The sequence below is a fragment of the Bos mutus genome, chromosome 8 (genome assembly GCF_027580195.1).
Source record: "Bos mutus isolate GX-2022 chromosome 8, NWIPB_WYAK_1.1, whole genome shotgun sequence".
In the NCBI taxonomy this organism is placed as follows: domain Eukaryota; kingdom Metazoa; phylum Chordata; class Mammalia; order Artiodactyla; family Bovidae; genus Bos; species Bos mutus.
This window is the reverse complement of record NC_091624.1, coordinates 73,774,463-73,789,465: the sequence shown is the minus strand read 5'-3', so window position 1 is coordinate 73,789,465 and position 15,003 is coordinate 73,774,463. Positions and strand designations below refer to the sequence as shown.

At 38.2% G+C, this 15,003-nt stretch overlaps 1 protein-coding gene and 1 pseudogene across 2 annotated transcripts in view; one reads left to right on the top strand and one right to left on the bottom strand.

Moving 5' to 3' along the window:
• Positions 1-619: 619 nt before the first annotated feature.
• The window catches only part of IL33 (interleukin 33), a 79,690-nt gene continuing 65,306 nt past the window's right edge, over positions 620-15,003 (bottom strand). For both annotated transcript variants that reach the window (XM_070375863.1, XM_070375862.1), the window contains 6 exons: positions 8,937-9,059; positions 8,320-8,460; positions 7,052-7,159; positions 6,139-6,189; positions 5,211-5,308; positions 620-2,183 (listed from right to left, as the gene is read on the bottom strand). In XM_070375863.1, coding sequence (XP_070231964.1) covers positions 1,977-2,183; positions 5,211-5,308; positions 6,139-6,189; positions 7,052-7,159; positions 8,320-8,460; positions 8,937-9,059 — 728 coding nt within the window. In that variant the 3' untranslated portion in view covers positions 620-1,976. The remainder of the gene's footprint in view (positions 2,184-5,210; positions 5,309-6,138; positions 6,190-7,051; positions 7,160-8,319; positions 8,461-8,936; positions 9,060-15,003) is intronic.
• Positions 9,066-14,237, top strand: LOC138988910 (mitochondrial import inner membrane translocase subunit Tim8 A pseudogene; annotated as a pseudogene).

The window sequence follows — 15,003 nt, the reverse complement described above, 5'->3', positions numbered from 1 at the left end:
CATGCTTTTTCCATGATCCAGCAGATGTTGGCAATTGATGTCTGCCTTTTCTAAAACCAGCTTGAACATCTGAAAGTTCACAGTTCACGTACTGTTGAAGCCTGGCTTGGAGAATTTTGAGCATTACTTTGCTAGCATGTGAGATGAGTGCAATTGTGCGGTAGTTTGAGCATTCTTTGGCATTGCTTTTATCCACCATCAAAACACAGGCATCTAAGTGACAAAAACCACCATACATTTGAATATTTTAATCAAATAACACTGACTATAGCGATGACAGAAAGTGTTTTTTAAAGGAAAATTAATCATGTAAAATAAGAAAACCAGGTTGGAAGTCTTAGGTTAAAATTATAATGCAAGTATGTGTTGGCTGTTTGATCTTGGGTTTAAGCCACTGAATACCTACTTTGTGCTGGCCACCATGATGGGCACTGGGAGTGCAAAAATGAAAAAGACACAATCTCTTCTCTGGAAAATTTTACTTACTTTTGAATCACCAAAAATATTAGAGAAATAACTTCCTCCACTTACTAGCATTGATGGATTAGGGTATGTGTACTTTCACTTAAGAATTTCACAATATTGAGTCATTTTATGACAAAATCACTCTGGTCTCATATGCTTTTGAAAAACACAGTTTATTTAAGAATATGAACAATGTAATGGATATATTTGGTTACTTAATAGTAATCATTTTAAGTATATTATACAGATACACATCATCAACATTTAGTGTTTTTCAGAGGGAATGATATAGATTCTGTTTTTATTGTTGTTTTTATAGTTAAATTATTGACAAAGTAATGAAACAAAGATATATTGTTCTATAAGTTTTTGCCCTCATATAGTAATTCACAGCCTCTTTTATGTTGCACCAGCAGTTATAGTCAATATATCTCAACAACTTAAAAAGCCTACACTTTCAGAAAAAGTCTTATTTTGTAAGTATTTTGTCATTATGTTTATCATTTATTGTCAGTATTACACCTATGAAAAATTACAGTAGAAATTGCAAAGGTTTTAAAATAAGCAAAAACTAGTAGTTGAGAAATGTTATTATATGATTGACTATAAACTTTAGTACCTTAGTAACAATAAAACACAAAGATGTTTAATGAAAAATATTGCCACCAATAGGTTTATGTAAAATTCTACAGCATCAGGTAGAAAAAGCAGAGTAAACATATTGGCATGAGAGATCAGGTGATGTAGAAGTGAGGTCAGGGAGTACAAAAGGACACAGTTGGTCAAAAGAAAAGAGGAAGGAACAAGTCACACATTCCATAGTAAGCAGGGTCATTGGAAAATCAGACAATAAAAGGAATTGTGCATGTGAGAAGAAAGGATTAGAAAAAATTTTGTTTAAGGTGATGAATATATCAAAAGTCATGGGTTCCTGAAAGTCAGGGTCAGAAGGACATATGAGGGATAGCCAGTTATTGAAATTGTAATATTAATCCTGTGTCCCATGTAAGCTCTAGTAGGCTGAGGACTCCTGGCCCTTCCATAGCACTTGCAGTCCATGGTACTTGGATGCCTGAACATATGTTGTGGCTCAATGCTTCAAAAAAAAATTCTAGTTTGTTAGATATTCCTAATAATTTCAGTTTTATGTCTGAAATAAAATTTATTTTACTTTCTAATGTAAGAATGCCTTACTTAAAGTTAATGCAATCTATAAAAATTGGAATTTTAAAAATGAGAGATGAAATTATTCACTTTTAAATACTAGATTTAATTTTCTTAATTTTAAAATTATTCTTGCCTTTTCACATATTCATATTACCTGCTTAGCCATTTAGGCATCTGAAATTTTGAGTATTTATAAACAATCTTGATGTTTTACTCTGGTTGTGAAATGGTCAATCTGTATAGCTTCGAGTTGTCTTTTTATTAGTGCCTCTGTCTCTTTATATCTCATCTTTTTTGCAGTGGTAGCTATTTGGGCTACTCAACCCAAGATCTGCAGCTTTCCATCACATTAAGTTTGAGAGCTTAAACGTGATATTCTGTGAATTTGAATCCTCAGGGTGTTCCCCTCTTTTAATTAGAGCTAGTTGGTTATCCTTTACTCCTAGAAACACTCCAGGACTGCTCTTACATTCAAATGAAACACACTGGGAGGACATCTCATGAAGGACAAAGAAGGTTTGTTCTGGCAACTGGTTTTCACATTTTTGTAGCTGAGGAAAACAAGAGAGAAAGTAACCAATATGTGAGTGGGAAGTTCAGAGTCAACTTTACATCCCTGTGTTGAAAACTAAAACAGAATAATTATTCATAACTTGATATTTCTAGCAAGCCTGCTTACTGGATAGGGGATAGGAAGTGGGGAGGAAGTGAGCAGAGGGCCCAAGTAGGGGAATTTGATTTGATTCACTGATAGTATATTTTGAGAGACATAATGGCTTAGAATAAGTGGATCTTCATGCAGTAGTTCTGGATTCATACTTCTCTTTTTGCTATGTGGTATCTCTGAGAACTAGACACTTTGCTTTATGTTTCAAGTCTCAAGTTTTTATTGCAGCCAGTTTTCTAGTTCAACCCCTAACTTACCCATAGATATGTGAGTGATATAAATGAGTATTATTTTAAGTTATCAAGTGGTTCGTTACACAGTGTATCTGACCAATACAATGACTTCGTAAGAGAGAATTACTGTGAGAATTAAATAAGACAGTACTTAACCTTTAGCACACAACTTGGTATATATAATAAAGCTCATTAGGAGTCAGCTTGTATTGTTGAGTAATTATATATGCCAAACACTGTTATATAAACTTAGAAATGTTTTGTTAAGGGAGATGCATCCAGAGTTTACATTAGTACCTTGCATGGCTATACTGCTGTTGTTGTTCAGTCACCAAGTCGTGTCCAACTCTGTGATTTAATGAACTGCAGCACGCCAGGCTTCCCTGTCCTTCACTATCTCCCTGAGTTTGCTCAGACTCATGTCCATTGAGTCAGTGATGCCATCCATTTTACCCTCTGTTGTCCCCTTCTTCTCCTGCCCTCTATCTTTTCTGGCATCAAGGTCTTTCCCAGGGTATCGGCTCTTCAAATCAGATGACCAAAGTATTAGAGCTTCAGCTTCAGCATCAATTCTTCTAATGAATATTCAGAGTTGATATCCTTTAGGATTGACTGATTTGATCACCTTGTTGTCCAAGGAACTCTCAAGAGTCTTCTCCAGCACCACAGTTCGAAAGCATCAATTCTTTTGTGTTCAGCCTTCTTTATGGTCCAACTCTCCCATCTGTACATGACTAATGGAAAGGCCTTAGCTTTGGCTATATGGACCTTTGTAGGCAAAGTGATGTTTCTTTTTTTTAACAGACTGTCTGGGTTTGTCATAGCTTTTCTTCCAAGGTACAAGTGTCATTTAATTTCATAGCTGCAATCACCATCTACAGTGATTTTGGAGCCCAAGAAGATAAGTCTGTCACTGTTTTCATTTTATTCCCATCAATTTGCCATGAAGTCATGGGACCAATACCATGATCTTAGTTTTTTGAATGTTGAGTTTTAAGCCAGCTTTTTCACTCTTCTCTTTAACCTTCCTCAAGAGGCTGTTTAGTTCCTCTTTGCTTTCTGCCATTAGGGTGGTTGTCATCTGCATGTCTGAGGTTATTGATATTTCTCCTGGCAATCTTGATTCCATCCTGTGCTTCATTCAGCCCAGCATTTCACATGATGTACTCTGCATATAAGTTAAATAAGCAGGGTGACAATATAGAGCCTTGATGTACTTCTTTCCTTAGTTTGAACCAGTCCATTGTTCCATGGCTGGTTCTAACTGTTGCTTCTTGACCTGCATACAGGTTTCTCAGGAGGCAGGTCAGGTGGTCTGGTATTCCCATCTCTTTAAGAATACTCCACAGTTTGTTATGATCCACAGAGTCAAAGGCTTTAGCCTAGTCAATGAGGGCAAAAGATGATGTTTTCCTGGCATCCCCTTGCTTTTTATATGATCCAACAGATGTTGGCAATTTGATCTCTGGTTCCTCTGCCTTTTCTAAATCCAGCTTGTACATCTTCAAGTTCTCAGTTCACATATTGTTGAGCATTACCTTGCTGGCATGTGAAACAAGCACAATTGTGCAATAGTTTGAACATTCTTTGGCAGGGCCCTTCTTTGGGATTGGAATGAAAACTGACCTTTTCCAGTCCTATGGCCACTTTTTGAGTTTTCCAAATTTGCTGGCATATTGAGTGCAGCACTTTCACAGCATCATCTTTTAGGATTTTAAATAGCTCTGCTGGAATCCTATCACCTCCACTGGCTTTGTTTGTAGTGATGCTTCCTAAGGCCTGCTTGACTTCATACTCCAGGATGTCTGGCTGTAGGTGAGTAATCACGCCATTGTGGTTATCTGGGTCGTTAAGATCTTTTTTTTGTACAATTCTTCTATGTATTCTTGCTGCCTCTTCTTAGTATCTTCTGCTTCTGTTAGGCCCATACCTTTTCTGTCTTTTATTGTGTCCATCTTTGCATGAAATGTTCCCTTGGTATCTCTAATTTTCTTGAAGAGATCTCTAGTCTTTTCCATTCTATTGTTTTCCTCTATTTCTTTTCATTGTTCACTTATCATGACCAACATAACAGTTCTATTTACTAACTGAGGAAGACAGGGAAGTGAATCCTGTGATTAGAATGTAGGTTGTTATGCTATCTCTATATCTTGGCATATGGAAATGTTTATGAACCCACCCCTTTAGCAGTTTCAGACTATAAAATGACTTTTCAGTTGCCCAAGATAATGATATTTTACAAGGAAATACTGCCTGGAAGAAAACAGCAGTTCCTACAGCCAAATAGAAAGGATTTTATATCATTCTATTCAGCAGTGCTTCTCAAACTTTAATGAATCTATGTACCTATGAGTACCTATGTACCCAGGAGTACCTATGAGTCTCCTGGAGATTTGTTAAAATGCTTATTTTGATTCAGTTGTGAGGGAGTCTGAAAGTCTACATTTCTAACAAGCTCCCAGGTAATGCTGCACTGCTGGCAGAGACCAGACTTTCAGTAGGAAGGCTACACATGCCAATTTTACTCCCTTCCCTATTTCAGAAGCAAGGTATTAATTGTAACTGATTTTGTTTTATTTACAATATTACAAACAAAACTTCTTCGAAGTACCGCCAACCCCCAAATCTGCACAGATGAGTAGAGTCAATCATGACAATTAGGTGCATGTTTCTGTTACCTCCACAGAGTGCTCCTTACTGTTGGCATGCAGCAAGAAGTCTTTGTCTTTTGTGGGGCTCAGGTTTACCATTAACTTCCGATGACTGCCACCACCATCTTGCAATTAAAACACACAAATTATAAAGTTAAGAATTGTAACTCATTTTAATTTAAATGAATTTAACACCCAGGAAAAGAGACCAAGATGTAAAATGACTATTTCTTTCACCAACACATCTATTAGAAATATTTGTACCCAGATAAAACTAAAGAGTCATTGGACAGTAAGGTGTAATTCTAAGGCCCTTTAGGAGAGAAGTTAGTTTTCTTATATGCTTTCTAATAGTAGAATTGAGACTCTAATGGGTATTGCTCTCAGTGTCAGCTTCCGTGTCTGCATAGAAAGCCACTGATAGTTGTCTCCCAATATCTAACTCCTCTAGAATATTTCCAAGCCTGCCTTATGTAGCAATATGTCTTAGTTCTGACCAACATGAGGTGAATGGTACAACTTCCAGGTTGTGTTCTTAAAGGAAATAAAACTCATAGTTTGTCTTCCTCTGTCCTTCTGATAAGATATTTCATGGTGGCAAGGAATCTTGAATCATATAGATGCTACAGAGCCACAAAGATGAAAGGAGCTTGGTCCCTGGGCAACATGTTGAACTGCCATTATGCCCTAGCTAAAACAGAAATAAAATTTGTGTAACTTAAGACACTGTTATTCTGAATCTCTGTTAAATGCAGCCAGTTTGTCCTAATTATTAAACTGCAAAATGGATGAGATGGAATAAGTCCTTTTAAAATCTAAAATCCAATATTTTTTACCATGAACTGGGTAGGAGAGAACCTTCTGAGACACCTTCCTTTCCCATGGAACATGTTTGGATTTGTCTTTACCAAATTTAAGAATTCTAGCCCCAGAGCTACCCAGCTTCCCAAATTACCTGTTTCACTTGAGGGGAATTGGGAATCATAGTAACGGAGTAACACCTTGTCTGAAAGAGAATGCATAAAATCCCTTTAGTGAGATATAATTTTATCAAATGATTTCGGTTTCAACATATATAACATCAGAAAACATCCTCTTATTATGTGTCAATAAAAGCAAAACTTTTGTGGCTTTGAGAAAGGTCTTAAAAATGTATAAATATGCTCTGAGGATTTCTCCAACAATGTTGGTATTAAAATATTTAAAATGTTGTTCATAGCATTGGTATACTCTTTTGCTAAAATTACACTCTATTCTATGCTATGCTATGCTAAGTCACTTCAGTCGTGTCCGACTCTGTGTGACCCCATAGACGGCAGCCCACCAGGCTCCCCCATCCCTGGGATTCTCCAGGCAAGAATACTGGAGTGGGTTGACATTTCCTTCTTCAGTGCATGAAAGTGAAAAGTGAAAGTGAAGTCGCTCAGTCGTGTCCGACTCTTCGCGACCCCATGGACTGCAGCCCACCAGGCTCCTCCTTCCATGGGATTTTCCTGGCAAGAGTACTGGAATGGGGTGCCATTGCCTTCTCTGGAATTACACTCTAGTGGTATTGATAAAACTGGAAAGACCTAGTAGATATTAATAATTTAATGACAGTAAATATGTGTGGTACTTCCTTCCATATTTCACAACAGATGCGACTTCTCAAGATCATCATTCTTCCTTGATGAACCCTGAATAAGCTTCTGAATCCTCCCCAATACAGTGATATTCAAGCATCTATTGCCAGTGCATTGGAGTAAGCACATAGCATGAAATCTATTAGCCATATCTGAGTTAATCTATTGTTTACAGTTTGCTAAGTTTATTAATTTTTACTTTACTAGTCATCATTATATTATTATAGACAAAAGGAAATAGTCTACCTTTCTCTTGGTTGTCTATCAAGTCCTCCACATAGATCTCATAGCTTCCATCCTCCAAAACAAAAGTAATGAACTGATCGTTGTATGTACTCAGGGAAGCAGAATGTTCTGTAACAAGTAAAAATCTTGTCATTAAGAATTTAAAAATTTGTTTCCATGAAAAATCTTTTGGAAATTAAGAAACCTTCTAAATGTGTTGTGATTTTTTTTTGTTTGTTTGTTTGTCTTTGCAATTTGAGTTGTACTTTGTCTATCACCGTTGAATAGATGAAAGTCTCAGGCACAAACTTAACATAGCTCAAAGGTTGAGCTACGTTATGGGATCATAAGATGCTAACCATCTGCATGAAGGAGATCAAAGATGCTAGCCTCCTGTGTGAAGGCCGTGGGAGGCCATATTAGTGTGCTTAAGGGGAGGGTTTGATGGGGAGAAAGAAACCGGAAAAGTGATAGACGTTGCCTGAAGAAAACTCTGCTTCTTAATTTATATGATCTAGGGAACTGTGGACAACAGGGGACTGTATTTTGATAGACATGGATAAGTGAATACCCATCTATAAAGATGGAGTTACTTGGAGACTTTCAACAATCCTGGAGGATGCAAGTGTGAGCCTCATTTTGTCTTCTGGCTAAAAAAACTGCAACACTTAAATCAGTACTCTCAATTTTTTAAATATATCAGCACATGCAAAAAATGATATTTCTGCAGCATGCTGGGGTAAACTGGGTCAGATTTAGAGACTACATATATAGGCCCTAGAGGAAAAAAAATTATATTTTATTTATAGTGTAAAATTATGCTAAAGAAAATAATATATAAAACATTAAGAACTTTAAATATTGAATTTATTCACATGTGTGTGATATAATTTAAAACAATCAACAATTATTTAAAATTTTTGAGTTGAAATTGTATTTGAAAATATAATAGCTCTTCCTTTTCTTTCATTGTCAAAATGTTGAAATTTGGAGAGATAATGTGTTTTTTTCCCCCCCCAAAAAGGATAATATATTTTTCTCAGGAATTATGTAGATGAAATTCCAATCCATAGCAAGCATTTCAAAACAATAGTATAGTTCTGACTATAGAGTGCACAAGTACTGTTACAGCAGATACCCTGTACTACTTTGGATACCACTTAAAAAGGACAGAAGTTTCTGATATACATGAAATTGTAGAGTTGGGGCTGCTTCTTGCACCAGCACTTGCGAGGGTCCCATGTCCTGCCTCTCTTCTCACCCTCACATACCCCTGTGACCAATCTTACCTTTGATACTTGGAAGGCCAGTTGCTGTAGTGTATTTCGGGACCATCGTTTTACCCAAGGTGAAGCCCTGCTCCACAGACTGTTGAAGGTGGTTCAGCTGCTCACAGGCAACTAATGCCAGATGCTCTTTGTACTTCTCAGCTGCAGGACGGGGGTGGGGATAGGAGTGGACTGTCAGTCCTCATTCAGTGCAGACCCCTTCCCATCACCCCTTTGAGGACTTCCAGTCAAGGCTGCTTGCTCACAGTGATGACTGGCTTTGGTCATGCTATGGTCTGAAGGGATCAATACTTTCTACATACTTTTATCCCAATAGGACACACTCATTGGAGTCCAGGCATTAAATGAAAGAAAAAACATTTAAAAATATTATAAAATATATTTATAATTTTGTATCCTCTATTTTTACTTAACATGATATAACCATTTCTTCCACACTATTAAAAACTTTATATGCCCTTCTGAAAATGACTTAAAAATAGTTTTTCATCCTTACTCTTTTCCAGAAGGAATTTGGGTGAGGAAAGAAATTACGTATCTTTATGTGATAAGTGAAGGCAAATCAACGCCCATCATTATGTTGAAAAATTATCAGGAAATGCATAGTTTCTCCTTACCTGTTGATGAATGCCTTTTGGTGGTTTCTTTCCTAAAGTAACAGACCTTTTTTTCTATTTTAAGGCCAGAGCGTAGCTGCATATAGTACATCTGACAAACTTCTTCAGCCTTCTGTTGGGATTCTAAGTAATTGAAAAAATCGTGATACCATTTCATTCCATCCTTCTTTATCCTTTTACAAACCCTGAGTGTAGCAGATCAAGAAAGCAACCACAGTCCACAGTATCTTATCACAAACCTTGGGGCCAGTTGTTTTTCAAAATTCAGTTTTTTTAGATTTTAAGATTGTCGTGTAGAATACATATTGTCTATAACTAGCACACCCAGCGGGGACTAGGGGAGCACACCCAGCAGGGACTAGGGGAGCACCTCATAATAAAAAATTAATGACTTTATAGTGAGCACAGGAAAATATACATTAAGTGAAATAAATAAAGACATCATGTTGGTTTAGGTCAGGATTTAACTGTTAATGCTGCTGCTGCTGCTAAGTCGCTTCAGTCGTGTCCGACTCTGTGCGACCCCGTGGTCGGCAGCCCACAAGGCTCCCCCATCCCTGGGATTCTCCAGGCAAGAACTGGAAATGAATTCAGGCCATATTTTGCTATCAAATGAGTTATGAAAAGTTTTAGGTCTTTAGAAAAAATTTTGGTTTAAAAACTGACATAAGAGTGTGTGGCTCTACATCCAACATATATCAATCTTTGCCTAGCTGGCAGGGAGCTCTTTGGTTATATGAAATCTATAATCCTTTCTACTTATCTAGAATCTATTTTTAATAATTTTAGAGAGATGACTATAGTCTGTAAAGGTTATTAAGAATAGCTGACCCGTCTAGTCAAGGCTATGGTTTTTCCAGTGGTCATGTATGGATGTGAGAGTTGGACTGTGAAGAAAGCTGAGCACTGACGAATTGATGCTTTTGAACTGTGGTGTTGGAGAAAACTCTCAAGAGTCCTTTGGACTGCAAGGAGATCCAACTAGTCCATTCTAAAGGACATCAGTCCTGGGTGTTCTTTGGAAGGAATGATGCTAAAGCTGAAACTCCAATACTTTGGCCACTTCATGTGAAGAGTTGACTCATTGGAAAAGACTCTGGTGCTGGGAGGGATTGGGGGCAGGAGGAGAAGGGGATGACAGAGGATGAGATGGCTGGATGGCATCACCGACTGGACGGACATGAGTTTGAGTGAACTCCGGGAGTTGGTGATGGACAGGGAGGCCTGGCATGCTGCAATTCATGGGGTCACAAAGAGTCGGACACAACTGAGTGACTGAACTGAACTGAACTGAACTGACCCAGGTCAGGGAGCTTTTTGACTATGTTTTCTTCTAGGAGTTTCATGGTTTCAGGTCTTACATTTAAGTCTTTAATTCACTGTGAGTTAATTTTTGTGAGTGGTGTAGATAGGGATTGTTTCATGCTTTTACATGTTATAATCCAGTTTTCCCAGCACCATTTATTGAAGAGACTATTTTTATTCCATTGAGTATTCTTGGCTTCCTTGTCAAATATTAGTGTGTCTACAGTGGGCCAAGCACTGTGCATAATTTTCATTTAAACCTTCACAAATAATATTACAAGGTAGGTATTATTCATTTCATTTTACAAATGATGATTTGAAGTTCTTAGCAGTCATGATATTTGCCAAAGTTCTGATGAGAAGTTGTGACTCAAGTGTGTCTAATATCAAAGCTATACCTCCATCTACTCCATCTAAGAAAATGCTATATTGCAATTTTAGAGACTAACAAAACACAAACTGAAATTAAATCAGTTGAAGTAAAAAAAATCAGTTATTCATTAATTCTTATTTAATTTATCCAAATAAAAATTAAAATTTCAAATAAAAATTAAACTTGCCACTTGAAAATCATTTTTAAAAAAGCCTTTAAAAGTCAAATAGAAAAGAAAGTGATAACACCTAGGTGATAAGATCTCGATTTTCAAAATTATAGCCAATGGGTGGTTCCGGTTCCACCGCGGAGACACGTGAAGGTCGGTGAGTTGGTGTGGAGTTCGTCTCCGCACGTGTGACCGCGGTGGGATGGATTCCTCCTCGTCTTGCTCCGCGGCGGGTTTGGGCTCGGTAGACCCGCAGCTGCTTTCGACCTTTCATTGAGGTGGAGACACAGAAGCAGCGCTTCTAGCAGCTGGTGCACCAGATGACGGAACTTTGTTGGGGAAAGTGCATGGACAAGCCTGGGCCAAAGTTGGACAGTCGGGCTGAGGCCTGTTTTTGAACTGCGTTGAGCGCTTCATTGACACAAGCCAATTCACCTTGAATCGACTGGAACAGACGCAGAAATCCAAGCCAGTCTTCTCAGAAAGCCTTTCTGACTGACCTGAGCATTACCTCTTTGGAAAAGGAAGGTAGTTCAAGAGATGAAGAGCAGTTGATGGGGTAGTTGAAGAAAAGGCTATGGGGGAGTTGGCCCCCACCTTTGTCACTCTTGGGACATCCTGTCATCTGAGAATGAACAAAGACCAATTTTTGATGTGGGGGATTTGAGGGTCAGATGTATTTGGGGTTGTGTTTTTATAATGCTAATCTTGTGAAACAATTGACAGATGAATGAAAAACTCTACTAGATGCATATTACTGTTTGTGGGATGATGCTTTTCTTGTAGTCCCATTAACTGCTTCCTATAATTTTAATGGTGGAATTGCTCTATAATTTGATACTGGGACCGGATAGGTAATAATCTGTTATTTGTGTGGATTCATTTCAGATTTTGGGGGAGATCAGTATACATCTTTGTGTCTCTCAGAAATGGCAGCAGTAGGGGAAGAGTAATTTGGTACTCAACTGTAGGCCTCCTTATCCAGTGTTTAATTATCAGTGCTGGAAAAAATATATTTCAACTTTCTAGATTCTCTGTCTCCCTTATACCATGATTCACTTAAATATCTATATGACATATGATCTCGAGCTAGTACAGGTTGCCTGAGAGTCTAGAGGCCTTTAGTTAAAGGAATCTAGCCAGTGAAAGTAATTTTCATACTAAACTGCAACAAGGAAGAAGTTAACTTACCCTGTGTATCAGGGTTCAAAAAATTTTAATGATGTGCCTCAATGAAAAAAATTAAGATTTGGGCCAGTCAGAAACTAACAGCAGTATCAGGTCAAGGTGCATGCCTAATGTAAATCAGTGTAGTTTCCACTTACTGCATCTTTTAATGACTGAAATAAATGCTACAAGATTCAAAAAAAAAATTATAGCCAATGAATTATCAAGAAATTTATACAATATAGCCAAATTCAATAATTGACAGTAATTCAGAAAATGAAAATAATTACTTGTGATTTTCAGATATATCCTATGATCTTTTTTTAAATTCTGTAGATTTGCCTTCCTAATATGATTATCAAAATTAAGTGGAATAAACTTTTGTTAGTTACTGGTTTGACTTTTCTATATCTTGCCTCCAATTCGGATGAACATCTACCTTTAGGTGTCTTCAACTGTTTGAACAGGGTAAGGCCATTTAATCGTACTCATTTGCCCTGGAAATTCCTAATATTCCTTTATAACTTTAGATATGTCAACTGTGGTATTTTACCTGTATTTAAGGCAAAGATAATTTACAAAGCTGTGCCAGAGTCAACCCTGAACTTGGCCTTCTGACAATAATTTAATACAATATGTTATAAATTGTATGTTTTGTGCTGATCTTAGCCTGTTAATAATAACCAATGTTGGATTTGGACTGGCCCTTAATGTTCTTATTATGATTGCAAAATGCCCTTCAGCAATAACCATCAGGAAATTGAAGAAATAAAGGTTAATTATTTGTTGTTGTTGTTTAGTCACTCAGTTGTGTCCGACTCTTTGTAACCCCATGGACTGCAGCACACCAGGCTTCCCTGTCCTTCACCATCTCCCAGAGTTTGTTCAAACTCAAGTCCATTGAGTCAGTGATGCCATTCAACCATCTCATCCTCTGTCATCCCCTTTTCTTCCTGCCTACAATCTTCCCCAGCATCAGGGCCTTTTTCAATGAGTCAGTTCTTCACATCAGGTGGCCAAAATCTTGGAGTTTCAGCTTCAGCATCAGTTCTTCCAATGAATATTCAGGGTTGATTTCCTTTAGGATTGACTGGTTTGATCTTCTTGCAGTCCAAGGGACTCTTAAGAGTCTCCTCCAACGTCACAGTTTAAAAGCATCAATTCTTTGGCACTCAGCCTTCCTTATGGTCTAATTCTCACATCCATACATGACTATTGGAAAACCCATAGCTCTGACTATAATTATAGGATTTGGAAATTACACTGCATATCTGGGACCACACAGAGAGGTCACAGGTAGAGAGAGTGCATGGGCCTGAGGTTCTGCTTTTTATTGGGATTGAGTGTGTGATCCTAGGATAGTGAGAGCTCACTGTTTATTGGTGAATTTAAAATATACAAGCAGGAATTTAAAGCATGGGAAGAGTAGGAAAAAAAAAAAAAAGCAAGTAGTCCAAACTGTCAGTTATGGAAATCAACCAAGATCTTCTGATCTTTATCTAGTTTTGTGACTGGCTGTGTATATTTGGGCTTCTCTGGTAGCTCAGTTGGTAAAGAATCTGACTGCAATGCAGGAGACCCCGGTTTGATTCCTGGGTCAGAAAGATCCACTGGGGAAGGAATAGGCTACCCACACCAGTATTCTTGGGCTTCCCTTATGGCTCAGCTGATAAAGAATCTGCCTGCAATGTGGGAGACCTGGGTTCGATCACTGGGTTGGGAAGATCCAACAGAGAAGGGAAAGGCTACCCACTCCAGTATTCTGGCCTGGAAAATTCCATGGACTATATGTGTGTTTATTTGAGATGATCGTTTTTGAAGTAGGTGCCTCAGCAATCAAAGCTTAAGTCAGGCACTTGCATTACAAAATAGAAAAGCAAAATCCAACTGTCATGGCTTACACTATATTGTATCACATTGTCTTTTCTGAGTTAAAAGGCATAAGATGATACTCTAAACATGTTCATTCCTTATAAGCTTATCTTAATGAGTAGTGTCCCATAGGGCCATGCCAGGTATGTCCAATATTGGAAGTGGACTCTGTGGGGAGTAGGATATGGGTCTTGGGCAGTTAGAAGTGAAGGTCATAGTACTGAGGAAATATTGTGGATGTGAAAGAGGATTAGGGGCTGAAGATAGTAGTGTAGCAAGTAGCATCTAGTAAGACAAAATCTGGATATAATTCCTTGGGAGCTGACTGTGTTTGAAGTAATACTTTCAGTTCAGTTCAGTCACTCAGTCATGTCTGACTCTTTGCGACCCCATGAATCACAGCACACCAGGCCTCCCTGTCCATCACCAACTCCTGGAGTTCACTCAAACTCATGTCCGTCCAGTCGGTGATGCCATCCAGCCATCTCATCCTCTGTCGTCCCCTTCTCCTCCTGCCCCCAATCCCTCCCAGCATCAAGGTCTTTTCCAATGAGTCAACTCTTCCCATGAGGTGGCCAAAGTATTGGAGTTTCAGCTTCAGCATCATTCCTTCCAAAGAACACCCAGGACTGATCTCCTTTAGGATGGACTGGTTGGATCTCTTTGCAGTCCAAGGGACTCTCAAGAGTCTTCTCCAACACCACAGTTCAAAACCATCAATTCTTCAGCGCTTAGCTTTCTTCACAGTCCAACTTTCACATCCATACATGACCACTGGAAAAACTGTAGCCTTGACTAGACAGACCTTTGTTGGCAAAGTAGTATCTCTGCTTTTCAATATGCTATCTAGGTTGGTCATAACTTTCCTTCCAAGGAATAAGCGTCTTTTAATTTCATGGCTGCAATTGCCATCACCATCAGTGATTTTGGAGCCCAAAACAATAAAGTCTGCCACTGTTTCCACTGTTTCCCCATCTATTTGCCATGAAGTGATGGGACCAGATGCCATGATCTTTGTTTTCTGAATGTTGAGCTTTAAGTCAACTTTTTCACTCTCCTCTTTCATTTTCATCAAGAGGCTTTTTAGTTCCTCTTCACTTTCTGCCATAAGGGTGGTGTCATCTGCATATCTGAGGATTTTGATATTTCTCCCAGCAATCTTGATTCCAGCTTGTGCTTCT